This window comes from Rhinatrema bivittatum, unplaced genomic scaffold (genome assembly GCF_901001135.1).
Source record: "Rhinatrema bivittatum unplaced genomic scaffold, aRhiBiv1.1, whole genome shotgun sequence".
Classification (NCBI taxonomy): domain Eukaryota; kingdom Metazoa; phylum Chordata; class Amphibia; order Gymnophiona; family Rhinatrematidae; genus Rhinatrema; species Rhinatrema bivittatum.
The window spans coordinates 53,107-80,576 of NW_021821104.1; the positions used below are offsets into that span (position 1 = coordinate 53,107).

Consider the following 27,470-nt stretch of genomic DNA (forward strand, 5'->3'; position numbering starts at 1 on the left):
TTTTCCTGTGGTACAGGTACTGGGATTATAGCCCTCATCCTGAGAAGCCTTAAAAGAATAGTCTCCACCTCCTGCTTCTTGTGCTAGGAGGGGCAAAGAGACATCATGAATACATCCAGAGGAGTACTGTGAAATTCCAGCACATATCCTTCTCATATGACCTCCAGTACCCATTTATCCAAAGTGATTTCGACCCATCTCTGGTAGAAGAGGGATAGTTGTCCCCCTATCTTCTCGTTCTGAGGGTGGGTTAGCAAATTTTCATTTGGGGGGGGGGGGGGGGTTCAGAATGAACCTGAGCCTGCCCCTCTCTTGGGCTGTCGACCACAAAAGAACTGAGACATCCCAAAGGGCCAAGACCTCTGAAATTTTGAGTTTCTGTAGGGGTGAAAGCATTGGGAGCCCCTAGAGCGACCCCCTCATAAGCGAGAGGCGCTGTAACTGCTTTCTCTAATCTTCTGAAAACCAGGGAACTGGAGATTTGTCCTATTTACTGGCCAGCTTTTCCAATTCACTTCTGAAAAGGAGTGATCCTTTAAAGGGCATTTTTGTAAGATTTGCCTTAGATATTGTGGCTGCTGACCAATTCTGCAGCCATAGCTGTCTTCTGGCCGCCACCACTGAGGCCACATCTCTGGCCAATGTATGGACTAGATCCAAGCCTGCGTCAGCTAAAACGGCAGCGGTGGGATCCATTACTACTCTGGAATTCACTCCCGAGTCATCCACCTCCTGAGAGAGGAGTAGGCATGAACAAGCTATTAGGGTACAACAAGAAGCAATCTGGAGATAGCTCCATATAGTCAGCTTGAAGGTCCTGGAAAATCTCCACCCAAGAGAATGCAGCCGGGTCCATGCTGAGCACAGGAGGTACTGGAGTTGGTGACACTGAATTTCCCTCTCCCATGGATGACCCAGTCCCTGGGGTACTCAGATCTGGGGTACTTCCAGTTAAGGCTGTGTCTAGCCAATCTTCTGAATGGGAAGAGCTGGGCTTAGCAAAGTCCAGGGAGGCCAGCTCTCCCTAGGCTTCTTCAGGGAGAGCTGAGGAATCCAGGTCAGACTGTGAAGCCCTAATATGGCAAGCAGCACAGAAAGAAAAGCGCTTACGTTTCTTGGCTGCCGGAGCCATTGGCGACAGTAACTGTGTTTTCTGTCGGCTCGCACTTAAAGTTTTATGCGCACAGATTTCGAGCGCCTAGGTGGGACGCAGCAAGGAGCATGCACAGCCCATGTGCCTGGCTTTACCTGTATTCTGCACTTAGCAGGTTGTGTATTTATGTTCGTGATGTTATGCACACAGCGGACGCACTGCATTTACAGACTTTCTATGGAGGGCAATATGGTACATACAAAGATGCGCAAGCAAGATGGCAGCGCCTCTGCCTACCATGCGGTGTGCCGTCCAAGTCTAAAGTGGAGTCTAGCCCATTGGGGGGCCGCTCAACCCACTCAGAAGTCCATTTCCCCTGACCCCAACGAGATCAGGAATATCATTGGTATGGTGTGCTGAGCTAGGAGACTGGAGGAAGTCTTACCGAAACACCTCTAAATGTCTCTGAATTAGGAGGTAAATCTTTTTTTTTTTTTAACCTGGGCTCAGCGCTTACCGGCTAAGTACAGAGACGGTCTCCGACTGCGGTGGAAGAGAGCTTCGGCTGTCACCGCCACGCTCAGCTTCCTGCACCTGCTACCTTTCAGCTGCTTAAGCAGCAAAGTCCATGCTGGGAACTGGCTACCAGACCAAGGCACACCTCTGAGGGATCTCAGCAATCGCCTCAGGAATTCTCAGCTGGGGGAGGGACCTTTATATATCACCGCAGGAGAGTGGGGCTCAATTTTTTCTCCAATTTAAATGTAGAATTTCTCCTTCCAAAAAGTACAGCAATTCCCATAGGGAGAGATACATCCACCATCTGCTGGAGACGGAGAAATACTGAAGGGCTGAGATCACTGCTGGCTGTATCTAGGGTGACGTCAGCTTTGAAATTTGACTCCGTCTCCATCTGCTTGCAGGGGAGCATAACCCATTGGTCATGAGTCCATCTGGCTATATGCTAGGAAATGGCAAATTAAGTCCTAGAGATTAGCCAACTGGACTGGTTTTCAAGATATTATTTGCACTTATTTGAAGAGCCATGTTACCTTGTAAGTCTGGGCTATATTAGAAATCAGAGCTGACTGTGGCTCTTGAGGATCGGTGAGTAGCTCTAATATAAAATGACCTGTTACCTGTAACAGGTGTTCTCTGTGGACAGCAGCTCACCAGTCGCAGAATTGGGTGATCAAATCAGAAAGCTTCTACTAGAGTTCTCTTAAAAATTCTTTAACTCCACTGGACACAGCCAGCTGAACCTGCACAGCTACACATCCACAGCATGCGGTAGTCCTATCATTAAACTAATAAGCTGAACTCCAGAAAGGGACAAAGGGTAGTTTGTGTAACAGGTGAACTGCTTGCCCCCAGAGAAAATTGAAAATTTAGCATTAACAGTTGTAGAAAGGCATCACAGAAGATATTTCAAAGTAAATGGCAAGGACAAAAAAACAAAACAAAACACACCCCCCATCCATTCAGAAAGACTGCAAAAATTTTGTAAAAATGCATTGACAAAAAAAAAAGGAACAGCAAAAATAAGACCTAAAGAGGAAACAGGCGGATTGATATCAGAAAGATTGAAGCTTGTTCTCTTGCTCTATGCCTAATAAACCCTGTGCAACTCCATTACTGAGAAATCTCCTATTTTCTATCACACCGTGGCAATTTGCTGCCTTTGATGAGTAGGTCTAGTGTCCGGACAGGTAGACACTATTAGCAGCACAGAGCAGGTTCTGCACAGTATTCTTCATCTGGGCAGGTCAATTTCTCCCTCAGAAGGCACCAAGTTTTCTTTCTCTGCAGAAACTCCAGCAATCAATGGTCACTAGCACCATGATTATGTGGCTTCTTGTCCCTGACATTCAGACACATCTCAGTGCACTCTGCCACTTGTACTAAGTCAGGGGTGTTTAAGGCTCTGTTTTAGGTGTCTCGGGTTCTGTTTGACAATTTTTTTTTTAAATTTAAACTGTAAAAAGGAGCATTAAAATGGAGGCAGTACTACCATCTCAGTTTTCAAGTGCTTTAGCCTCCCATGACACAGTGAAGGTGATAGAGGTGACAGATGCAAATCGGGAACAAGGAGAGGACATGTTAATTGCTTTGGTGCAATAATTGAGACAGAAAACAATTTTTGTTATTTTGGGGCCCATATCTTCTTCCTGCCCTTTTGGATTTCTAGCCTAATCAGAGCCTAGCACCAAGTGCCTTCAAGCACAGCTACCAGATTCGTACGCTTGCACATAGCTACCCACTGCACCAAAGGTCCTCTAAGCTAAGGCTCACAGACCACAAGACCCTCTAGAACCTGGCACTAGTCACTCTTCAGCCGACTGGTAGGTGCTGCTGTTGTGCAATGGCTGGGACTCCCAACCATCTCTACTACATGCCAAGTCCTGTGCAGCCCAAGGAGCAGAAAGCAGGCCTGGGCTAACAGATCAGCAGTGTGGCCCAGAAAAGCTTAGAAGCTGCTGACCATGTTCCTGCTGGGAAGGTATACACTCCTGTCAGCGATGGGCATGAACGGTTTTTTCTATGCTAGGATACAGAATCCCTCCAGCTCTACTACAAAGGAACCAAATTGCCAATGCCCTGAGGTAGCACAGATTTTGTATATGAAACTGTGTCCTGCGCTATTCGACTTGACTGCACCACAAACAGGACAGCAGCAAAGTACACAAAATGCCAGGAACAACGCTCCCCTAACCAGCTCCTTGTTCTAGATGCTAAAGCAGTGTTTTCCCAACCTCCTCCTGGAAGCACACCTAAACCAGTCAGGTTTTCAGGATATCCATAATGGCTATGGCATGAGATAGATTTGCATACAAATTTATCTCATGGATATTCATTCTGAAATCCCAACTGGCTAGGTGTGCCTCCAGGAGAGGGTTGGGAAACACTGTGCTAAAGTATAGAGAATAGGAAAATCTCTTGTCAAGACCTTCCCACAAACATATATCCTTCACTGCCATTTACACATGTATTTCACAAACATTCCATGTAGGCACAAAAGTCCTAAACTTAACACTGCACACCCTAAAACAGAACAGAACTTGAAAATGTAAAGTTATTTCTTCTTAGCTGTAACTGTCTACCCCTTTAAAGAACTGGTAAGGGAAGGACATCCTTTTTCATAGCCACAAGTAGATGGAGTACTGGCCCTGGCCATCACTTAGAACTGGGACCATGGTCTCCAAATACTTGAGCGCCTCCAGAGTAGCATTTACTGCTATCCCTTTGGACTCTTACACACAGAGGAACACCACAGAGTTATCTGAGAAGGGAGCAGTGAACTCTAGGGAATATCTATTCTGAATAAAGCAAGTTGTCTTACCATAAACAGTGTTTCGCCGTAAATAGCAGGATAAATTTAGCCATTAAATGTGGTGACATCAACCGGCAGCAATAGACATTTCTCCAAGTTAGGAGAGCTTTGAATTCTGAGCACGTGCAGGAGTTTCTGCATGGGTGTTGTATCGTGAAACTCCTCAGTCTATATCAGAACTAAATCTAGCTATGTAGTTGTCTTTTCAGGGAGGTGGGGTGGTATTCCATGGCTAATTCATCTTGTTATCTATGGAAAACACTGTTTATGGGAAGAAAACTTATTTTTTCCATTGATAAGCAGGGTGAATTAGCCATTATATGTGAGGAATTCCATGCTGAGTGCTGTAACAGAGCATTTACTGAATTAAAAACCTGGATTCCACTGCGGAGAGTAGACTACCGCAAGAATAGGTTTTGCAAAACTCCACTTGTCCAAATTTAATGTCAATCCTTGAGAGGTTGTCAAAACATTAATGGTATGTAAAGGTGTGAATAGACGTCCAAGCAGCAGCTTTACAGAGGTCTTCCAGGGATACTTGTCACAGATGAGTGACTGAAGATGTATAACTCTCACTTGATGTGCTTTGACAGTCTTTGACCTGTATGCTTGCCAAGGTGTAGTTCTGAATGTATTCTGCTATCCAGTCGGACAATGTGCGCTTGGCAATTAGTACATCTGGTTTGGAAGGGTGGAAGGGAAATAGATCAATGGTGGGGGTGGAAAGAATGGCGAGGTGGAAGGGAAATAGAACAAAAAGTCACTTACAAGGGACAAGAGAAACAGATAAGTATGGGAAAAAAAAAAAGTGAATGCTTGCTGGGCAGACTGGATGGACCGTTTGGTCTTCTTCTGCCGTCATTTCTATGTTTCTATATATGTTAGTATCAAAGGATACAAACTGAGAAGATTTGTGATGTGGCATAATATTTTTCGTGTAATAAGCTAAGGCTCTTTTGCAGTCCAAAGTATGAAAGATTTTCTCCCCTTCATGGGCCATGAGGTCTTGGAAAGATGGTGGGTAACACGATGGACTGATTGATATGAAAAGCCGAGACAACCTTTAACAGAAATTTCAGGCGAGTGCAGAGGACCACTCTGTCATGGAAGAATTTGATGTACGGAGGATAGTGAACGAGAGCTTGGAGTTCACCGACTTCTCTAGCTGATGTAACTGCTCTGAGAAACAGTACTTTCCATGTCAAGAATTTACGTAAATACTGACTCTGAAGATTCAAAAGGAGGCTTCATGAGTTGAGAAAGGATAACATTCAAGATCCATGGTACCAGTGGTTTCTGCAGAGGTTTGATATACCATGCTCCTTTCACGAATTTAGATATAATGGATGAGTAGGTCAACTACAGAAAATTCAAATCATCTCTGGACGAGTTGCGCAATAAAGCGAACACTTAATTCCACTATCAGCAGCATGCAGCGTAAGCTTTCTGGGCATGATGACCACATGCTCGCATTGGAAACTGCTGCTGTGGAATTGCAAGAAAAGAACAAAGCGCTGGAGCTCAAATTAGACGAACTCAAAAACAGAAGCCGGCATAATAATTTACGGATTCTGAGGGTCCCTGAGTCCATGCAAGGAGAGGCCTTGATTAATTTTTGTGAGAGATGGCTTCCAGAGGTGCTTCATGTCAGTGTAGAGGCTCGGCTGATCTTAGTAGAAAGAGCCCACAGGCTGGGAGCTGGAGGTCCATCTCATGATCGGCCCAGGCAGGTGATTGCTATTTTTTTTTTTAACTTCACCGACAAGGAAAAGTTATTGTCCACCTATCGCAAAAGCAAGGTTCTCTCTTATGAGAATAGTAAGCTGCTCCTGTTTCTAAATTTTTTGGCTAGGGTCCTGGCTGCCCGCAAAGAGTTCATGCCAAATTGCACTCAGCTGTTTCACAAGGTTGTACGCTTTTCCTTACAGTTCCCAGCTCGGCTTAAGGTTTTCTACAATGGGGAGTCGCAGATCCTAGCTACAGGTGCTGAGGCCAAGGAGTTAGTGGCCCAGCTTGGTTGACTACAGATCCTCTAATGGATGCCAGACTTGCTGCTTTTCCAGGATTGATTTCAGCTGCTGGTTTGGGTCCCTTTTGTGGCTGCTGAGTTGCGGAGCTGGGCTGCGTTATTTTTGAAGTTTCCAGCATTTGTTGTTGTCCCTTTATTTGTTTTGGGCCTGGGGGTTCAAGACTAAGAATCTGAGTCCCTTTTTTCTTTCTTTGGGGACTCCCCCCTTTCTTTTACTGGTGTGCCACCCTCCTTCCTTTTTGCGGCATCATTCAGTGACTTTGAGAAGTGTATTCTTTTTCTCTACAATTGCCCTTATCTTGTTGGAAAGCGGCAGCATGGAAGATTGTCTGATACCAGTGCTAATTTATTTCCAGTACGCCTGTGAGGTGAACCTGTTTTGAGAGTTTCGGTAAGGTCTGCTGGTTGGACTTGCAGCTTATTCGAAGTTTGGTTCGGAGCCTGAAAGAGTTGCATTGTGCTGCTGGCTTCGGGAGGATCCTGCTCGAGAGTGTCTAACTGTTGGCGAAGTTTGAGAACCACAATTTCTCATCAGGGACACGGGGGTGGTTTCTTGGGCAGGAGATGCAGAGTTTATCTTTGATACTGGGGGGTGGGTGTGGGTGTGAATATGTTTGTTGTGAATGTGTGTGTGGTTGGCTATCTTTTGGGTTTGGGACATGGCCTTTTGAGGATCTGGGGAGAGACCTGAGTTGGGGGGGGTCTTGTCTTCAAACTTGCTTAAACAGCTTTGGTAAAGCATTTGGGACAGATCCTGACCATAAACACTATTAATTCTAACAATGTAGATGGTTTGCATTCCCCTATTAAAAGAAAAAAAATACTTAATGAGATAAGAAGGGGGAATGCGAATGTGGCCTTTCTTCAGGAAACTCATCTGGAAGATGGGGAGCACCAGACGTTGCACAGGGAGTGGGTTGGCCAGTGTTTCTTTTCTTCATTTACTGCTAGGAAGGGGGGAGTTGCGATCCTTATTAATGAAAATGTGGCTTTTGAAAAGGAAAGTCCTCACAGACTCCAATGGCAGGTTTTTCATAGTTGTGGGGAGGCTGCAAGGCTGGAAAGTTATCTTGGCCAACATCAATGCCCCCAAATCAATATTCTCATGGGTTCTTCACAAAGCTGGCCACTTGGAAAGACTACGCTATCATTTTAGGGGAGGGACTTTAATTTGACAGACAACCCGCTCTTGGAAGGCAAGCCAGCAAAGACTCCCAGAAGGAACCAGGCGAACAATGAGGTTGGGATGTGTGTACCAGGAGCTGCAACTGATTGACAGTTGGTGCTCTTTGTACATGGATGAGACAGAGTTCACGTTCTACTCTCATGTGCATAATGTTTATTCTCGTATTGACTTTATTTTAGACTCTGAAACACTCTTTAGCAAGCTTCTTTCTAGCTCTATTCGGGATGTCCCATTTTCTGATCATGCTGTGGTGATGACTGTGGTGGCATTGACAGTTGTTACTCGTGGCCCCAGTAGGTGGTTGATGCCCCCACATCTATACCATGATAAAGGCTTTGCTGCCTACTTACATAATAAATGGAAAGATTACGTGGATTTTAATATGCTTCCTGATACAGACCCCTTAAGTCTTTTGGAATGCAGCTAAAGCGGTCATGCGTGGACACATTATTGCTTACTTAGGCGGAGTAAAAAAAACTGCACAAGAAACGCCAGGGTATTGGAATTGACTAAAAAGATCACAGCACTGTGGCATTTACATATTCAAGAGCTGTCACAGCTATCAAAATAGAAGTTATTTGCTGCCAAACGAGAGCTTAACGCTATTTTAGAGGAGAGGGCTAAGCAAAATTTATTGTATCTTAAGTATAAACTTTATAAATGGGGCGATAAATCAGGCAGTTTGATGGCCCATTTGGTAAAATTTGGTTCCCATGCTAAAGGTATTGTGTCCCGCATATATTATGATTCGCAATCTTATTCCTATATACTGCATATCCTCCAGGTTTCTGAAATATTTTATAAAAAGTTGTATGTGGCAGGGCCTAGTGATGAAGCCGGTAGGGAATCCTTTTTCCAAGGATTAGTGTTGCCTTGGTTGAGTGACAGCGACCAACTGGCACTGGGGGCTCCCATATCTGAGGGGGAAATCCGATGTGCTATCGTGCATTTGAAACTAGTGAAAGCGCCAGGGCAGGATGGGCTCGGGCCCGTGTTTTACAAAATAATAGGGGATTTTTGTCTTACTCCGCTTAAAAATATGTTCCATGTGGCACAGGAGAAGGGGGAGTTTGAGCAGGGCCACAATCTAGTGACTATCACTCTGATGCTTAAACCTGGCAAGGATCCCTGTTCACAGCATCTTATAGGCCTAATTCTCTCCTGAACAAAGATATAAAAATCCTGGTGGCTGTTCTGGCCTCTCGGTTGAATGCGAGGATAGGGTTGTGCTTTCCTCTGATCAAACAGGTTTTGTTAAGGGGAGGCTAGCAAATTCAAATGTTTTGAAGGCTTACACAGCTATTTTAACAGCTAAAGCTGGGAATAGGGACAGGCTATTGGCTGAAAAAGCGTTTGATTGTGTTGAGTGAACCTATTTGCAGTGGGTGCTAGAGAAATTAAATATTGGACCCTTTTTTTTAAGCTGGGTTAGCCTTTTATATCATCGACCGCTTGCGCAGATATTGGTTAACAGATCTTTGTCGGAAGCGTTTGAGCTAGGAAGGGGAACCAGACAGGGTTGACCTTTATCTCCTCTGCTTTTTGTGTTGGGATTAGAACCATTGGCAGTTAAGCTTCGTGGCTTGTGCTCTTTTCTAGGGATTTGGGTCAAGCGCAAGGAAATAAAACTTAGCATGTTTGCAGAGGATTTATTGCTTTTCACTGGTAATCCGCAGAATTTGTGCTGTCTTAATTTTGACACAGTTTTTGACACAAAGTCCCTTTTCCAGCGGTGGAGATCTCTGCCACTATCATTGATGGAGAGGAGTGCTCTGGTTAATATAGTAGTTCTGCCATTGTGGATTGATAATAGGGTTTGAAAGTTCTGCTCACTTGTGGGCTGGTTTGTCTGGAATAATAGAAGTGCGTGGATCCATTATGATGTGCTGAGACTAGATAAGAAAAAGGATGGGATAGAGCTGATGGATCTGCGAGTTTATAACGTCGGCTGCCAGTAATCAAAATGGCACCGATGGCCCTTTGCCCTTACTATGTCACAGGGGCTACCGGTGCAGGGCCGTCAGCGCCATTTTGATTACTGGCAGCCGACGGCCCAAGTGCAGGAGATCGCTCCCAGACCCCTGCTGAGGGGTCTGGGAGCGATCTGGGGGAGGGGGGGGTCAGGAGGGTGGGGGTTTTTAGTTAATTAAATTTAAGGGTTGGTATTTTTTTTTTTTTTCCAGAAAGAGAACGATAAAAGTTTTCTGATCTGGGGAGTGGACCGAAATGGCCTTCCCCAGACCCGAAAATGAAATGGGGACAAAAATTAATTTTATGCACTCCCCTAATTTGCTCCATAAGATGCACAGACGCCCAGGGACAGAGCCGGTTTAGCACACCATTTTAAAAAAAATTTTCCCCCTCTGAATCCTAGGTGCGTCTTATGGTCAGGTGAGTCTTATGGAGCGAAAAATATGGTACTTGCATTTGATAGGAGCTTTCGGCTCCTGTGGGGGGTATGAGGTTTCTAGCAGTTGCTTGCTAAGAAAATTGTATTATGTTGAAAAACCAGTGATGCCCCTGAATTTGCTCAGTGGATAGCTCGGATGTGGAACACTGCACAGATTGAGAAATTGAGGCAGAAAGGGCTTTTATAGCTTTTAAGGGTTATTTTGAGCTATGGGGGAAAGTCTTACGGAAACGTGGAGTGAGCCATCTCCTCGAATCTGTTCAAGCTGGACCTATCATCGCTTCCCAATCTTAAGACAATGGAGTGAGTGGGTGAATGGGGTACGATTGTGGAGTGTGTGTTGAGGGTTCTGTTATTATTTTTGGGATATTTTTCTGTTATGATTCTATGTCCCAACCTGCTATGTATCAGATTGAGTTGTGTGTTATGTTTGTTGGCTCAATAAACAGATTTAAAAAAAAAAAAAAAAACCACACACAAAAAAAACAAAACCAAACAAACCACCACCTAAGATTGTTTGGTCTGGTAAGCTTCTCTATGTCTGTATGAAGGGGATTTTTCTTTACCCAAAGGGGGGAAATCTCTTAAGGCAGCATCATTTTTATTAGCTAAAAAGGTGATTTTGTCTTGGAATACTGAGAAGGTTCCTGTGATTAAAACATGGTATGGCCTCAGACAACATAACACACTGATGGAGTCAGCTAGAGAAAAAGAGTTAACCAATCCTAAGAGTAAACTGGCCTTTAACGGATTATTTCCAGCTTTGGTCATTGGTGCGTAAAATGCTGTAAAATGTTTTGCTGATTATTTCACTGATTGTATATATAATATGGTAACAGAAGAACATGTTTGCTTATTTTATATTATATGCACTTTATGAAGGGTTGAGATGTTGAATGGGAATGCATGTGTGTGTGAGAGTAGCAGACTGGGGCTTTGAGTTTTGAGTCTATTGAATTGTACAAATTGAATAAGTAAATCTTAAAAAAAACCGAAAAAAAAAACCTTGAGTGAAGTCCCTTGCCCCTTTCTGCTACTGGGACTAGTTCTATTGTATGAGCCGATAGTAGGGAGTTTAGCTCATTCTTCAAGATTTGTAGTTGGTTCAAGGAGAAATGACGACAAGATGAAGTAAGAGGTGGCAGACCCTAAAAGTTTAGATGAAAATGCTTGAGAATTATCCTTAAAATTCAATGATCTGTGGAGTTGATTTTTGTGATGATTAGGGCATCAACTTAAGGAATCCGAAATACATTTTCCCTGTCATCTGAAGGCAGAGGATACAATTTGGCAAGGTCTTGCTCTCCTGCTGGGAGATTCTCATTCAGATAAGACTATGCATTTAACAGCCATGTGGAGGGGAAAGGTCTTAGGTGGCTTGCCGACTCCTTCCAGGACAGGATTTTCTTCAGGAGACTCCTTGACCTTTGAAACCGACATACAGAACAAAGAATCCACCTGGGAGATGATAGAAGCAAGCTCTTCCCTCCATAAAAGTCTGATGTAGGAGTCCTCACCTTCAGAAGATTATCTCTCCCCCTCCTCTAATGAGCCCAGGAGACTAGTGGCATCTGCTTCCGCCCCATCACTGTTGATTTGAAGATGGATCCTGGAAAAGGGGGACTCTTAACAAATCCAAACAGTTTCTCGATAGTCTTCAATACTTGGGCGCAGATCTGCACGTGAAGGGAGGCTCAGGAATGAACGAGGTCAAAGGGCCTATGAGACTTGTGCCCACCAGGCTTCCATACAGCACAAAAAGCCAGGTGCATTACCAGCACAAAATCAAAGTGTCCTTGGGTGAGAGGACGAAGACTTCAATAAGGCTCCCTGGCACCCTCTCTCTGTAGAAAGCACAAGAGCACCTAGGAACTCAGCCAGAAGAAGATTTGGACCCAAAGAGTCCAGAGCTGCACCACGTGAAAACTTAAAATGGCAGCTGCAATCTGCCATGGCAGCAAGAGCTGCTTGTTCACCCTGCCTTGAAGTTTTCCCGCAGGCATGGGGGAGCCAGGATTTTGCAGAACTGGCTCCCTTGAGGCTGATTCCCCTCTGCCAGAATGGGAAGAACACAGTGCTGGCCATGATTCCCATGCATCATTACCGCTCCAATGCTCCTCCATGCCAGTGACAGACTCACTCATTTGGGCTGCCTGGTCAGGTTTAAACCCGCCACCCCTCCCCCCATGAGACTAGTAAGGAGGTAGGACACTGGAATGTTGCACTGCAACTGCACACCACATTAACCGTCCCTCTCTGGCTGCCTTTTTATTTATTTTGTTGTTTACAATGCAGTACTAAAAACGAGCTAATAAAAAAATAAGAGGAAAGACTGGATGGAGGGGCCAACAACCTAACAGGCCGATACAGTATAGTGCGCTCCGGCGGAACACACTTAACACGCGTTTTCGACGCGCTGGCTTTACCCCTTATTCAGTAAGGGGTAATCGCGCGTCGAAAACCCCCCCGAAACTAATAGCACCCTAATAGCAAAGCCGCACATTTTACTTTCAGAAATTAGCGCCTACCCAAAGGTAGGCATTAATTTCTGCCAGCACCGGGAAAGTGTACAGAAAAGCAGTAAAAACTGCTTTTCTGTACGCCCTCCGACTTAGTATCAAGGCAATATTACGTTAGAGGTCCCAAAAGTAAAAAATAATTAAAATAAAAAAATAATTTTAAATCAGCTCGCGGCTCACAGGTTAAAAACTGGACACTCAATTTTGCCTGAATCTGGTTTCCAAACCCGTGGCTGTCAGCGGGTTTGAGAACCGATGCCGGCAAAATTGAGCGTTGGCTGTCAGCACGTTTGACAGCGTCGGCCTGCTCAAACAGGGGAACAAGTTTAAAAAAAACCCAAAAAAACAAAACAACAAAAACAAACTTGCTGCCCGGGGAGCTGAAGAATCTGCTCTACCAGAGAGAGCCCGTAGTCTGCTATCCTGGGAGCGGAACAAAAAATCTCTAATCCTGCTGCACCAGTCCATACTTGTACCACCATTTGCTGAAGACTGAGAATATTAGCAAGTGCTTTGACTGTACCATTCCTTATAGCAGAAATGTCACTGAAACATTGTGCTCCTCTGTCTCCATCTGCTGGCAGGGTGGCATAAACCCAAGAGTCTGGACTACTCTAGTAAGTTGAGGGAATGCTGCCTGCCCTGAAACAGAGGTCTTCCTGAAAAGTGTTACGCATCCAGTGTTCTACTCAGCATTCAAATACAGGGAACATTTCACCTTTGCGAAACAGTTTAAAAGACGGCATAACTAATCTGTCCATGTTGTACGGCTCAGCTAATGATCTACTTTTTAACGAGGAGAAAGACATGCAAGAAGCAATAGCACAATAGCAACACCATGCAAACAGGCATGCAAACAGGCATGTTCCCAAAGTCAGCCCACTCTCACCTGAACGGGTGCCCCTGCAACCTCGTGGTAAGCTGTAAATAAAAGAACGGATTTAAAAAAAAACCCAAATGCAGAAGATCCAGCACTGTACCTAGCTTCTAAAAGGAACACAGTCATTGTTTTTTTTTTACAGTGTACACATTAAACTACAATTTCCTTCCCAATAGAATTCCAGAATAATGAATTTCATGTAAACTTACCTTTCTCTGAAAAAACATAAGGTAGCAATGATCCCTACATGACTAGCTTTTCATAATGTGAATTAAAAAAAAAAAAAAAAAGTAGTAAAAAATCTGTGTTACCATGGTAGGAGGCAAGCCAAAAGGAAGTCTAAGGGGACTCACTGGGAACAAAAGACAATTTGCAACAACTGTAGCTTTCACCAATTGATAAGTTCTTTATACTCACTCTCTGATTGGCAATCTCTATCTGTCCCCTCTGATATCCAATCAGCAGCATAATTTACCATTCAGGTAAATGCTGATTGATTGGTCCCTTAGATTATCCACTTTTGGTGTGCTTTTGTAGCTGGTATACATTTAATCAACTGCTTTCTACAGTGCTCTGTCTGCCACACTCGTCTGTTATGCTGTTTGCCCAGTCCTGTAAGTTTTATCAGCAGCAGTTTGTCAGTCGCTTTTAGCCACCTTTGATCTGTATGCTATACTATTTGTGTATTTTCTGAATTTATTTTTTAGATTTATTTACAAAGACTCTCTCTTGCCTGTCCCTCCCGAAGCAGCCGCCCATGAAACACAGACGTGTTGGGGGGACTGAGATTTTTTTTCCTGTAATAAGACTGTTCTTACTCTTGACTACACTCAGAAAAAGATGGATTGCACCTATTAAAAATCCTTTAATAACTCATTACATTTGGCTCTGAGTATATCTTCAGATCTATAAGTCTAATAAGTGTCACACATTTTTTCTAGGTCTTAAGTTCTATCCCAGGGATTTCTCTTTGCACAAGCTTAATTCTAACATAATATAGCTTAACATAGTAACAGACCAGTTTTTGTATCTGTTTTATTTCTCATGGATTTTCATACTGTATTTTATTTTATTTGCAGTATATTTTAGTATTTAAGTTATGGACAGATAAAACATTACATTTTGAAATATTTTATATTCTACTTGTTTGAAGCATATTGCTGTCATATGTTTATAGAAGTTCCAGAAAAGTGGAATACCAATAAAATTGGATTGGATATATTACTTTGCATAACCTTTGTCAGACATCTTGTTTACAGCATGGCTGATTAAACAAAACTAGCATGTGTGTGTGTGTGGTTTGGAGGGAAGCGGTGGTACTGGCTACCTTCTTATGCTCCAGGAAGGAATCCACATTTCTGGTGAATGGGAGTGTGAGGGGGATTTTTTGATCTCTGCTGTCCAGATAAGGACAGAACTCATTGAAAGCATCTGTGATATCTAGTTTGGCTTTCTTTACAAGAGGATTTGGAAAAGGATCTGGTTCTTATATACCCTGAATGTACAGGTATTGGCTATTGCCTGTTTCGGAGGTTACCTTGTGGACAGGCCACTGATGCCCCACACTGACCCCTGGCCATATCAGTTCCTAATGGGAGCAAAGCATATTTGGCATCCCAAGAGGAAATTAGTTCCTTCTGGGGATTTAAATTTGGTTCTTAAATGTCTCACTGGCCATTCCTGTTGAGCGGCTCAGAAAGGCATTGGTTAAGGATCTAACTCTTGAACTATTGCTTTTGGTGGCACTCTGTTCAGCTAGACAGATATCAGAATTGCAGGACTTGTGGTGCAGGGAACCTTTGTTGAGACTTTCAGATGAAACAATATCTAGTCACACCATTCCATCTCTTTTTCCTAAGGTAATATCACAGTTTCATCTTAATCAGAAGGTTTTTCCTCTCCTCCTCCAAGATGGAGCCGTGGCCAGATGGCTATGATCAGGATCACCATTTAGATATAGGAAGGGTTGGATAAAAGTGACTGTCTTTAGGAAATCACATATCTTAGTCCTCTCAGTGGGGCCAATGCAATAAAACCCATGGCAAAACAGGCGCTAGTTACGAGCACAGGTTTTGATAATCATGAACGGCTAAAGCTGGCGCTTCTGCGGGATGTAAAAAATGGAGAAATTATTTATCTGATAATTTCGTTTTCCTTAGTATAGACAGATGGACTCAGGACCAGTGGGTTATGTGCTCCCCTGCTAGCAGATGGAGACAGAGTCAGGTTTCAAAGCTGATGTCACCCTAGATACATCCCTGCAGTGACTTCAGCCATTCAATATTCTCTTCAAAAGCCATTGTGGACATACTATTGAAAAACTTGAATACAATTTATAACTTGATTAAGAACTTGATTAAAACTGGTGGCTGTAACTGTACTCAACCAAACATAAGCGCTGAATCCCAGCATACAGTGCGCGATGTATTTTAGATGCATCTAAAATACATCGCACATACAGTGCATCTAAAATATGTATTTTAGATGCATCTAAAATACATCGCACATACAGTGCATCTAAAATATGTATTTTAGATGCATCTAAAATACAGCATCTAAAATGCATCTAAAATACAGCTGTTCAGGGCAGCTGTGGGCGGTATGTTGAGTCCATCTGTCTACACTAAAGAAAACAAAATTATCGGGTAAGTATTTTCTTCATTTCCTAGCGTGTAGCCAGATGGACTCAGGACCAATGGGATGTACAAAAGCTATTCCCAAATGGGGCGGGAGGCTGCCCGTGGTCTGGTTAGCACCGCCCTCGCAAAGGCTGCATCTTCTTGGGCTTGGATGTTCAGGCGATAGAACCTGGACAAAATTGTGCAAGGAAGACCACGTCGCTGCTTGGCAGATGTCAACGGGAGACAGTAGCTTAGCTTCCTGCCCAAGATATTGCCTGGGTCCAAGTGGAATGAGTTTTACCTGAAGGGGTAAAGGCTTCCCTGCCTCTACATAAGCTCTTATGATCACTTCTCCTTGATCCAGCGAGCTACGGTAGCTCGTGAAGCTGCTTCACCTCGTTTCCTTCCACTGTAGAGAACTAGCAAGTGGTCCATCTTGCGCACCGGTTCTGTACGTTCTAGATACCGTACTAACAGCCTACTGTCATTTAAGTTATGTAGAAGGTGGTAGTCTTCCGAGTCCTTGCGTCTATCTAGGGACGGTAAGGAAATCGACTGGTTGAGGTGAAACTATGAGACTACCTTTGGCAAGAAGGAAGGGACGGTGCGAAGCTGCAACGCTCCTGGAGTTAACCAGAGGAACGGCTCCCAACATGACAGCGCCTGTAGTTCAGAGATGCGACGAGCCGAGCATATCATCACCAAGAATACAGTCTTCAGCGTTAACATGCATAGAGATAGAAGCAGAGGCCGAAAGGAAGGCCCTGCTAAGAAGTCCAATACTAGACTGAGGTTCCAAAGGGGGACCGGCCACTTTAAGGGTGGTTGGAGGTGTTTAACTCGTTTTAGGAAACGGGCCAAGTCCTGATGTGTCAATAGGCGGGCTCCGTTCACCTCGCTTCTGAAACAGGAGAGAGTCACCACCTCGACCTTCAAAGAGTTGAGGGACAGTCCTTTGTGCAGGCCGCCTTGTAAGAATTCCAGAATCATGGGGATCTTGATCGAGCAAGGAGAGAGCCCGTGTTCCTCGCACCAGGGCTCAAATATTCTCCAGATCCGCACATACGCCAAGGATATTGAGAACGTCTGCGTGCGGAGCAAGATGGCAATTACTGCTGCCAAATATCCACGCTTCATCAGGTGAGCCCTCTCAAGGGCCAGACCTTAAGACAACACAGAGCTGGGTCCTTGTGAATGATCGGACCTTGTTGGAGAAGGTCCCTGTGCGGAGGGAGGTATAGGGGGTTCTCCAGCAGAAGCCTCTGCATGTCTGCATACCGCGGGCATCTGGGCCCACCAGAAGGACTAATCCTCTGTGGTGCTCAATCTTGCGAATGATCTTGCCCAGCAGAGGCCACGGAGGGAAGGCGTACAAGTAAGTCCTCCTCTGACCAGGTCTGGACCAAGGCATCAATCCCTTGGGAGTGCTAATCTTTTCTGCGACTGAAGAAACAGGGAACCTTTGTGTTGTGTGATGTTATTATCCAATTTATTATCCAAATTATTATCCAATTTCTCCCAGTTAAACCCCCTTGTTCAATGTAATTTCCTTTCTCAGTTAATTGTGAACCGACATGATGTGTCCTACGAATGCCGGTATACAAAAATGTTTAATAAATAAATAAATAAATAAATGTGGCCAGTAGGTCAATGAATGGGAGGCATTAGCGATCTACCAGGAGCTGGAAAGCTCTGGTGGACAACGCCCATTCTCCTGGATCTACACTCTCCCTGCTGAGAAAGTCTTCTCCGACAATCTTTTCCTGCGATGTGAGAGGCAGAGATCCTCTTGTAGATTTAACTCCGCCCATTTCATAAGGGGATCTATCTCCAGAGACACTTGGTGGCTTTTGCTTCCCCCATGGCGGTTGATATAGGCTACCATTGTTGCGTTGTCCAGATCAGGCAGACCGCCTGGCCCTGGAGTCTGTGGCTGAATTGTAGGCATGCTAATCTGCCAGCTCGGGCTTCCAGGTGGTTTATGTTCCAGTGCGCCCCTTCCTTGATCCATCGCTCCTGGGTTGTCAATTCCTGACTGTGAGCTCCCCCACCCTCAGAGGCTTGTGTCCGTTGCAAAGACTAGCCAGTTCGATGGGGAAAGGCTTACACCCTTGCTTAGGTGAACTTCCTGTAACCATCACTGGAGCTGAGAACATACTTCCATCGGTAGGTGGAGGCAAATCGAGTAGTCTTGCGACAGTGGATTCCAATGTGACAGCAGGGAGCGTTGCTGTGGCCGCATGTGTGCCCTCGCCCACAGCACTACCTCTAGGGTCGATGCCATCAGGCCCAGGACCTGGAGATAGCTTAACACCCTGGGGCACATTGTGTTCATCAACTGGCACACCCAGCCCATCAGCTTCCTTATCCTCGAGTGGGGGAGGAAGACTGTCCTGCTTGGTGTTGAACCGGACTCCCAGGTTCTCTAAGGACTTGGAGGGCTTGAGGCTACTCTTGTCCATGTTCACAACCCAGTCAAGTTCCTGAAGCAGGGATGTGACCCTGCTGGTAACCCAGAGGCTCTCTTCCAAAAACTTTGCCCGAATCAGCCAGTCATCTAGGTAAGGGTGCACCAGGATCCCTTCTTTCATCAAAAGCCGCTGCTACCCCCACCATAATTTTGGAGAATGTTCTGGGGGCAGTTACCAGACCAAAGTTACCGCCCGGAACTGGAAATGGCGGTCCAGTACCACAAAGCGTAGGAAACGCTGGTGGTCCTGGTGGATTGGAATGTGAAGGTAGGCCTCCGAGAGGTCCAGGGAGGTTAAGAACTCTCCCGGTTGTATGGCCATTATGACTGAGTGGTTTCCATGCAGAAGTGAATTATCCGCAGATGATGATTAGACGCTCTTGAGGTTCACAATGGGGCGAAAAGAACCTTCTTCCTTGGGTAGAATGAAATAAATGGAATAGCTCCCCTTATTTTCCTGGGGTGTAAGTACCAGAGTTATAGCCCTCAAAATGATGAGCCTTATCATAGATTCCACTGCCAGTTTCTTGTGCTGGGAGTGGCAAGGAGACATCATGAACATGTCCCGAGGGATGCTGCAAAATTTCAGAGCATATCCTTCTCGTATGATGTCCAGTACCCATTTGTCCGACATGATCTCAACCCACCGCTGATAGAAGAGGGAGTTGGCCCCCTATCTCCTCGTCCCGTGGATGAGTTGGCCAAACTTCATTGGGGAGTTTGGGTCGAACCTGAGCCCGAACCAGTTCCTCTTTTTGGTTGATGGCTTCGAAAGGACAGACCTTCTCGAAGGCAAGTTTCTGTAGGGCTGAAAACACTGAAAGACCCTGGTCCGACCCCTCATATGTGCACGGGTTGCTGCGACCTATTTTTCTTAACTTCCGGTAGATGCAGCACTGGAGATTCTCCCCATTTGCTGGCCAACTTTTCCAATTCGCTTCCGAATAGGAGGGATCCCTTAAAGGGCATCTTTTTGAGGTTTGCTTTACAGGTCGCATCTGTTGACCAATTTCGCAGCCATAGTTTGCTTCTGGACGACACCACTGAGGCTACCCCTCTGGCTGAGGTACGCACTAGGCCAGAGCTTGCATCCACTAGGAACGCTGCGGCGAGCTACATCGCGTCTCTGGAATATGTTCCTGAGCTACCTGCCTCTCTCTCTCGAGCAGACACAAGCAAGCCACCACGGCACAACAGGAAGCGATCTGCAGCATCATTGCTGTTGCATCAAAGGCTTGCTTAAGGATGGACTCCAGCCGCCCATCTTGTGCGTCCTTCAAGGATGCGCCTCCCTCTACTAGGATAGTTGTTCGCTTCGAAACAGCGCAGACCATGGTATCCACTTTTGAAAAAAGCAGGCATTCTTTGGCCTCTATCCAGAGGGTACAAGGGCCTCCAATGCCCGGCCTCCTTTAAAGTTGGCTTCTGGGGCATCTCATTCCAGGTCAATTAAATCATGGATGGCTGCCAGCATTGGAAAATAGCAAGAGGCTTTCTGTAGAGACACCAGGATGGGGTTCTTCTTTGGCTCCGACATAGGGTCCGTGCCGGGATTTCCTGGAGTCTTCAGGGTCTGGGAAACCAGGGCTGGCAAATTCATCTCTGTGGAAAAACCATAACATGGTCTGGTATGGTTCCATGCCTAGAGGGATTTCCCTGTCCTCCAATAAGCCTGCATCCCCTTCATCGTCTGTGTCTGGGTCCCTGTCAGGGATACCCTTGGTGAGGAGAGGTATGTCCCGAGGCATGCTAACAGGGCTGGGAGGACAAGGCCTTCCCTGGTGGGACTCAGTACAGGCAGGGGCAGCAGCTGACAGTGCCTGAACAAAGGTTTGAAGGCCCTGAAAGAATTCCACCCAAGAGAAGGTTGCCTGGTCCATGCCTAGGCCAGTTTTGCCCTCTCCCGAGGAGGACGCGGTCCCGGGATTGTTCAAATCCAGGGTACTACCAGATAAGGTCATGGCCAACCTGTCCTCCGACTGGGAGGGGCTGGGCTTGGAGAAGTTCTGAGAATCCAGCCCTCCCCAGGCCTCCTCACAGTGCTGACACAGGAAGGATTCAAGGTCAGACTGTGCAGCCCTAATATGGCAGGCAGCACAAAGAGTGTCACTTGTGCTTCTTTGCTGCTGGAGCCATAGTTCAGTGCAGCTTGTGCATTCAGCTGGCTAGCACTTGAACTTGAGCGTGCACAAATCCGCCCTATGGCGTAAGTATAAATATCTGGCTGTGCACGAATGTATGAGTGTACTTAAGCGCACAGGTGAGCAAGCACTTAAGCTCGCAGTAGGGCCGGCCCACACCTTGCGTACCTACAGTCTATGGGGGAAAATGGCGCCGCACAAAACCACACTCTCAACTGGGGGAGGGACCATTAGGAATCACTGCAGGAGAGTGGGGCTCGATCTTTCTCCAATTTAAAGGTAAAATTTCCTCTTCTAAAGAGTACTGTGTTCCCGATAGGGAAGGCACAATCTAGATCTGCTAGGAGACAGAGATACTGAATGGCTGAGGTCACTGCAGGGGTTTATCTAGGGTAACGTCAGCTTTGAAACCTGACTCCGTCTCCATCTTCTGGCAGGGGAACACATAACCCATTGGTCCTGAGTCCATCTGGCTACACGCTAAGAAATAGCAGCATTCAGATACCTCCCCAATGAGCGTCTCACATCCAAGAGCCTCAGTTCTCTTGCAGGAGGTACAGAGAAATCCAAATCTGCAAAGGCTAGAAGTTCCATAATCTGATTAAGATGGAATGCCAAAATCATCCTAGGCCTAAAAGAGGACATCATGCACATCATCCCCGACTCTGAAATCTGCAGAAACTGATCTTGACACACAATGCCTGGAGCTCCAACATCCGCCTGGCCAAACAAATTGCCACCAGAAAAAGCCACCTTAAGAGTTAAAGTTGCCCTTCTCAGGTGGTTCCAACAAAGCCACACACATTCCTTTAAGTGCCAGATTAAGGTTCCAAAAATTACAGATCTTTCACACTGGATAACACAAATTCTTCACTCCCCAAAGAAATCGCAATACAACCAGATGCGAGGACAGATGATATCCCCGCACTGTACCCCGAAGACAGCCCAAAGCTATCTGCACTCTCAGAGTTCAAGGCCAGACCAAACCCTCCTGCAGAAAAATCAAAGTATGGGATACTGTAGCCTGAATAGGCTGCACTTCATGAATGGTACAGCAGGACACGAAGACCCTTCAAATCCTCACATAGGTCGTCTGGCCTACATAGAAATGACGGCAGAAAAAGATTAAATGGTCCATCCAGTTTTCCGAACAAGCTTATGGTAGTATCTGCTGTGCAGGTTACCCCCATGATTATCAGTTTCCCAAATTGTAAAAGTCAAGGCCCTTGTTGGTTACTGTCTGAATCCAATTCCGGGTTACCCCTTGCCGTTGAAGCAGAGAGCAATGATGGAGTTGATTTAACAGTATGTAGGCTTAATTGTTAAGGGTGGTAACCGCTGCACCAGCAAGTTACCCCCATAAACTCTTTTCTTCATTTCCATCCTCTAGTTTTTAGGAATATACAGTGTTTATCCCTTGTGCCTTGTAATTCTTTCACTGTTTCGTCTTCACCAGCTCCTCCAGAAGGGCATTCCAGGCATCTACCACCCTCTCATGAAGAAATATTTCCTGATGTTAGTTCTGAGTCTCCCTCCCTGACGTTTCATTTTGTGACCCCTAATTCTACTGATTTTTTTCCAATGGAAAAGGTTTGACGATTGTGCATCATTACAACCTTTCAGGTATCTGAAGGTCTGTATCATATCTCCCTTGCATCTCTTCTCTTCCAGGGTATACATATTCAGATCCTTCAACCTCTCCTCATAGGTATTCTGACACAGAAACCACACCATTTTGATCACTCTTCTCTGGACTACCTCCATCCTGTCTTTATCCCACTTCAGATATGGCCTCCAGAACTGAACACAGTATTCCAAAATGAGTCCTCACCAACAACTTATACAAGGGAATTATCACCTTTTTCTTATTCCTCTTTCTTTGCAGCCCAGCATTCTTCTAGTTTTAGCTATCATTTTGTCACATTGTTTCGCCATCTTCAGATCTCCACACACTATTACCCCAAGATTTCTCTCCTGGCCTGGGCACAGTCTTACAAACCCCATCACATACAGCTCTCTTGATTGTCACACCCTAGATGCATAAATCTGCACTTATTTGCAATGAATCCTAGCTGCCAAATCTTCGACCACTCTTCCAGTTTTCTTAAATCACTTTTCATTCTCTCTATTCCTTCAGGCATATCCACTCTATTACATATCTTAGTAACATCCGCAAATAGGCGGATGATACTAACCTCTTCAGACTATCCCCGTCTCAGCCGCCCAAAGTGCATAAACTACTGGAGGACAAAGCAAAAATGCAGATCTTTTCCCGGGCCTGCTTTCAGGACAATAAGATTTTGCCAGAATAAAGGCTTGTTGGGATCTCAGAGGCAGGGCTCAGGAAGTGCACTATCCTGGGGACTGCCCATCTGGGTGGGTGCAAGCCATCCCGAGACAACTCCAGCCAGGGAACTAGTGGTACAAAGTCCTCACAAAGAGAAACACCCTGCCCTGATCCATACCTAAACTCATGCCAAGATATTCTAGTGCCTGAGTCAGCTGTAGAGTGTTCTTAGCCAAGTTCACCACTCAGCTCCTAAAAGAAGGAAAAAAACTTGCTAGATGTCAAGTGACTCTTCTGTACTTTTGACCAGCATCAACCAGTCGTCTAGATTTGGATGGTATAGAATGCCTGCCTTGTGCACAGACACCACTACATGACCTTGAAGGTGGTCCTGGATGCAGTAGCCAGCCCAAAGGGCAGGCCTGAAATTAAAAATAATGCCCCAGAATGGCAAAGTGTAGGAAACATTGAAATTCTTGGAGAATGGGAATGAATATGTAGATAAGTCTCCGCCAAGACGAGAGATGTGAAAAATTCCCCTGCTTGTACTGACACTATTACGGAATGCAGAGCTTCCATTTTGAAATGAGTCACACACAAAAGGTTGATTGATTCCTTTCAGATCCTCTGCCTGCTTCTTGTGCTGGGAATGGCAAGGAGACATCATGAATATGTCCTGAGGAGTGCTGTGAAATTACTGCGCATATCCTTCTGACTTCCAGTACCCATTTGTCCAAAGTGATCTTGACCCACCTCTGGTAGAAGACTGACAATCAACCCCCTCTCTCTTTGTTCAAGGGGGAGTCAGCAAAATTTCATTCGGTGGTTCAGGACGAACATGAACCAGAGCCTGGCCCTCTCTTGGGCTGTCTATTACGAAGACCTCCCAAAGGGCTGAGACCTCTAAAATGTTGAGTTTTTTTAAGGGCGAAAACAAATTTCTTTAGGAGCCCCTGGATCAGCCCCTCAGACGAGGGGCCAGAGAATCTCCAGTCCCCCCTGTAGCCGGGGGACTGGAGATTCTCTGGCCATTTACTGGCCAGCTTTTCCAATTCGCTTCCAAAGAGAAGAGATCCTTTAAAGGGCATCTTTGTAAGATTGGTTTTGGAGGTTGCATCTGCTGACCAATTCTGCAGCCATAACTGTTTTCTGGCTGCCACCACTGAGGCCACTCCTCTGGCCAAAGTTTGGCTAGATCCGAGCTGGGCGTCCGCCAAAAAGGTGGCGGCGGGTTCCATAACTGCTCTGGAATTCACCCGAGTCATCCACCTCCTGAGAGGAGTAGGCACGAATGAGCTACCAGGGGACAACAAGAAGTAATCTGCAAGGTCATTGCTACTACGTCAAAGGCTTAAGGACAGACTCCATCCATCTATTGTGAGCATCCTTTAAGGCTACTCCTCCCTCCACCGGGATAGTTGTTCACATAGAGACAGCACAGACCAGCGCATCCACTTTAGGGAAACACAAATGCTCTCTCTCTGCCGTATCCAGTGGGTATAGAGCTTCTAACGCTCGTCCCCCTTTAAAACTTGCTTCCGGGCATCCCATTCCAGGTCAATCAACTCCTGGATGGCTTCCAGTACTAGAAAGTAGCAAGAGGCTTTCTGTAGGGAGATCAAAATGGGATTGTCCAAAGATTCAAGCATTTTGGACCAAGATTGTCCTGTATTTGGAGGTCTTAATGGATATCCAGGTTCCGCTCTCGCCGTCAACCCTGTTTGGTTTTATACCTTCCTCTATGATAAAGGACTCCAACTCTCGGTTGCTCTCTCTCAAAGCCTGTCAGGTGGGGAAAAAAATGATTCTATTTCAGTGGCGCTCATCGGAATCTCATTTATATTGGATATGGCGTAATGCCTTTCATAAACTAATGGACATGGAGTGTCTGGCATCGAGATCGTCACCAGTACATCGCCGGAAGTTTTTGAAGATATGGAATGCAAATATACAATCATTATCTCACAAAGCGTGGAGTTTGCTATTGAACGACTGAAGGGAGACCTTTCCCGTCTTGGCTCAGTTGAAACTGGGTGCTGTGGGACTCATGGGGATTGGGCATGGTCTTTGATCTCCACCCCTAATTAGGAGGGGAGGGAGTAGAGAATCCAGGAAAGGGGGGGGGGGGGGGGGGGGAGGGCGACCATCACAGGATCTATAATGGGCCTACGTTTATATCACTGTCATGATATTTCTAGGCTGTGGAAGTGTTTGCATAGCCTGGGCAACTTGCTCTTGTGTTTTTTTTGTTGCTCAATAAAAATTGTTTTAAACATTAAAATGGGATTCTCTTTGGTTCCATCATTAAATTGGACTCCCAGCGTCTTCAGGGTCTGGGAAACCAAGGCCGCATTCATCTCTATGAAAAAATTGCACATGGTTCAATATGGTTCCAACCCAGGGGGAATTTCCCCTTCTTCTAAGGGGTCTGGATCATCCTCTTCGTCTGAGTCATCTGGGTCCCCTACTGGGGATGCCCTTGGTAAGGCGAGGCATGCCTCGACGTCTGCCGATAGGACTGGGAGAGGGAGGGCTTACTGGCTGAGATTCCGTTCGGACAGGGGCAAGCAAGTTAGTAGATTGTGCCTGTACAAAGTTTTGTAGACCCTAGAAAATTCCAGTCAAGAGAAGGCAGCCTGGTCCATGTCTAGCCCAGAAGGTACTGGGTAGAAGCTATTGAATTTCCCTCTCCCATGGATGACCCAGTTAAGGGAGTACTCAGATCCGGGGTACTTCCAGTTAAGGCTGTGGCTAATCCATCCTCTGACTGGGAGAAGCCGGGCTTAGCAAAGTCCGGGAAGCCAATTTTCCTTGGGCTTCCTCACAGTGCTAACCTAAGTTGGAATCCAGGTTAGACTGTGCAGCCCTAATATGACAAGCAGCACAAAGAGAAAGGCGCTTCTGTTTCTTGGCTGCCAGCACCATTAGCGGCTGTAACTGTGTGTTCGATCAGATCACGCTTAAAAATTTCTATGCTCAGATTTCGCACGCCTAGGCAGGGCTCAGTGAGGTGCACACACAGCCCATGCATTGAGCGTGGCGTGCGTGCAGAGCCAACGCACTGCGCGTACCAACATTCTATGAGGGCAATACGGCCCGCAGAAAGATGTGCGCAAGATTACTCCGCCGTGGGCTACCACGCAGTGTGACCAAGCCTAAAGCGGAGACTAACTCACGGGAGGCTGCTCAACCCACTCAGAAGCCCATATCCCCTTACCCCAACAGGATTGGGAACTTCGTCAGTATGGCGCAAGGAGACCGCAGGAAGTCTTACCGAAACCCCTCAAAATGTCTCTGAATCAGGAGGAAAATCTTCTCGCTTTTATTTTTAAATTTTTTACTTACCTGGGCTGTCTGAATACTGTCTGAATACGGAGACTGTCTCTGGCTGCAGGGGAAGAGGGTTTTGGCCATCACCGCTGTGCTCGGCTTCCTGCACCCGCTGCCTTTCAGTTGCTTAAGGAACCGGCTACCGGACCAAGGTACACCTCTGAGGGATCTCGGAAATCGCCTCAAATTCTCAACTGGAGGAGGGACCTTTAAGTATCGCCATCAGAGAGCAGGGCTCAATTTTTTCTCCAATTTAAATGTAGAATTTCTCTTTCCAAAAAGTACAGCAATCTCCATAGGGAGAGGTATGTCCACCATCTGCTGGAGACGGAGAATACTGGAGGGCTGAGTTCACTGCAGGGGTATATCTAGGTGACGCCAGCTTTGAAATCTGACTCCATCTCCATCTGCTGGCAGAGGACCATAACCCATTGGTCCTGAGTCCATTTGGTTACATGCTAGGAACTGTGTGTCCCGCAATGCCGCACCTCCCATTACTGGGATAGTCATCCTCTTTGTGACTGCCGACACTGCGGAGTCCACCTTTGGGACCTTGATGAGGTCCAGAAAATCTTCAGGGAGCGGGTACAGCTTTTCCATGGCCCGGCTGCCCTTCAGGGAGGCCTCCGGGGTGTCCCATTCCCTGGTGAGAAGTTGTAAAAACGAGTCATGAATGGGAAAAGCCAGGGCCCTCGGCCGAAGTGCCACCAGGACTGGATCTCCCTTCTTTGAAGAAGTGACGACAGCGGGAGCTACTGGGGCAGGCGGGTCCGGTGGCGGGTCCAGATCTAATTCCTGAATGATCTGCGGGATGAGGTCGTCCAGCTCTTCCCTCTGGAAGAGGCGTAGGGTACGCGGATCATCCCCTTCTTGCGTGCCGTCCCCTTGACCCCCGTCCGGGAGGTCAGGTCCCTGTCCCGCTGGGTCTGGCACCGCCCCCACTGCCGCGGGCGCAGATCGGACCCGGGTGGGAGGGCGGGAGGCCCCCGCTCCCGGAGGGTCGGGGGGGGGGCCGGCGCCGAGGGCGACATCCGTGGGATCTTAGGTGGGGGGGGTCCCACAGGTGTTTCCAGCCCCTGCAGATAAGCTGTATGCATGAGCAGGATAAACTCCGGAGAGAACCCCGGCCTGCTCGGGTGTGCTTCGAGGGGCGGCGTGGTTCCTGCTCCCTGG

General features: G+C 46.3%; 1 protein-coding gene across 1 annotated transcript in view; it reads right to left on the minus strand.

Annotated features, from left to right (window-relative positions):
• Window positions 1-27,470, minus strand: part of LOC115082453 (WD repeat-containing protein 43-like) — an 88,565-nt gene that overhangs the window by 40,423 nt on the left and 20,672 nt on the right. Inside the window, exon 4 of the mRNA XM_029586682.1 lies at window positions 13,458-13,489. Coding sequence (XP_029442542.1) covers window positions 13,458-13,489 — 32 coding nt within the window. The remainder of the gene's footprint in view (window positions 1-13,457; window positions 13,490-27,470) is intronic.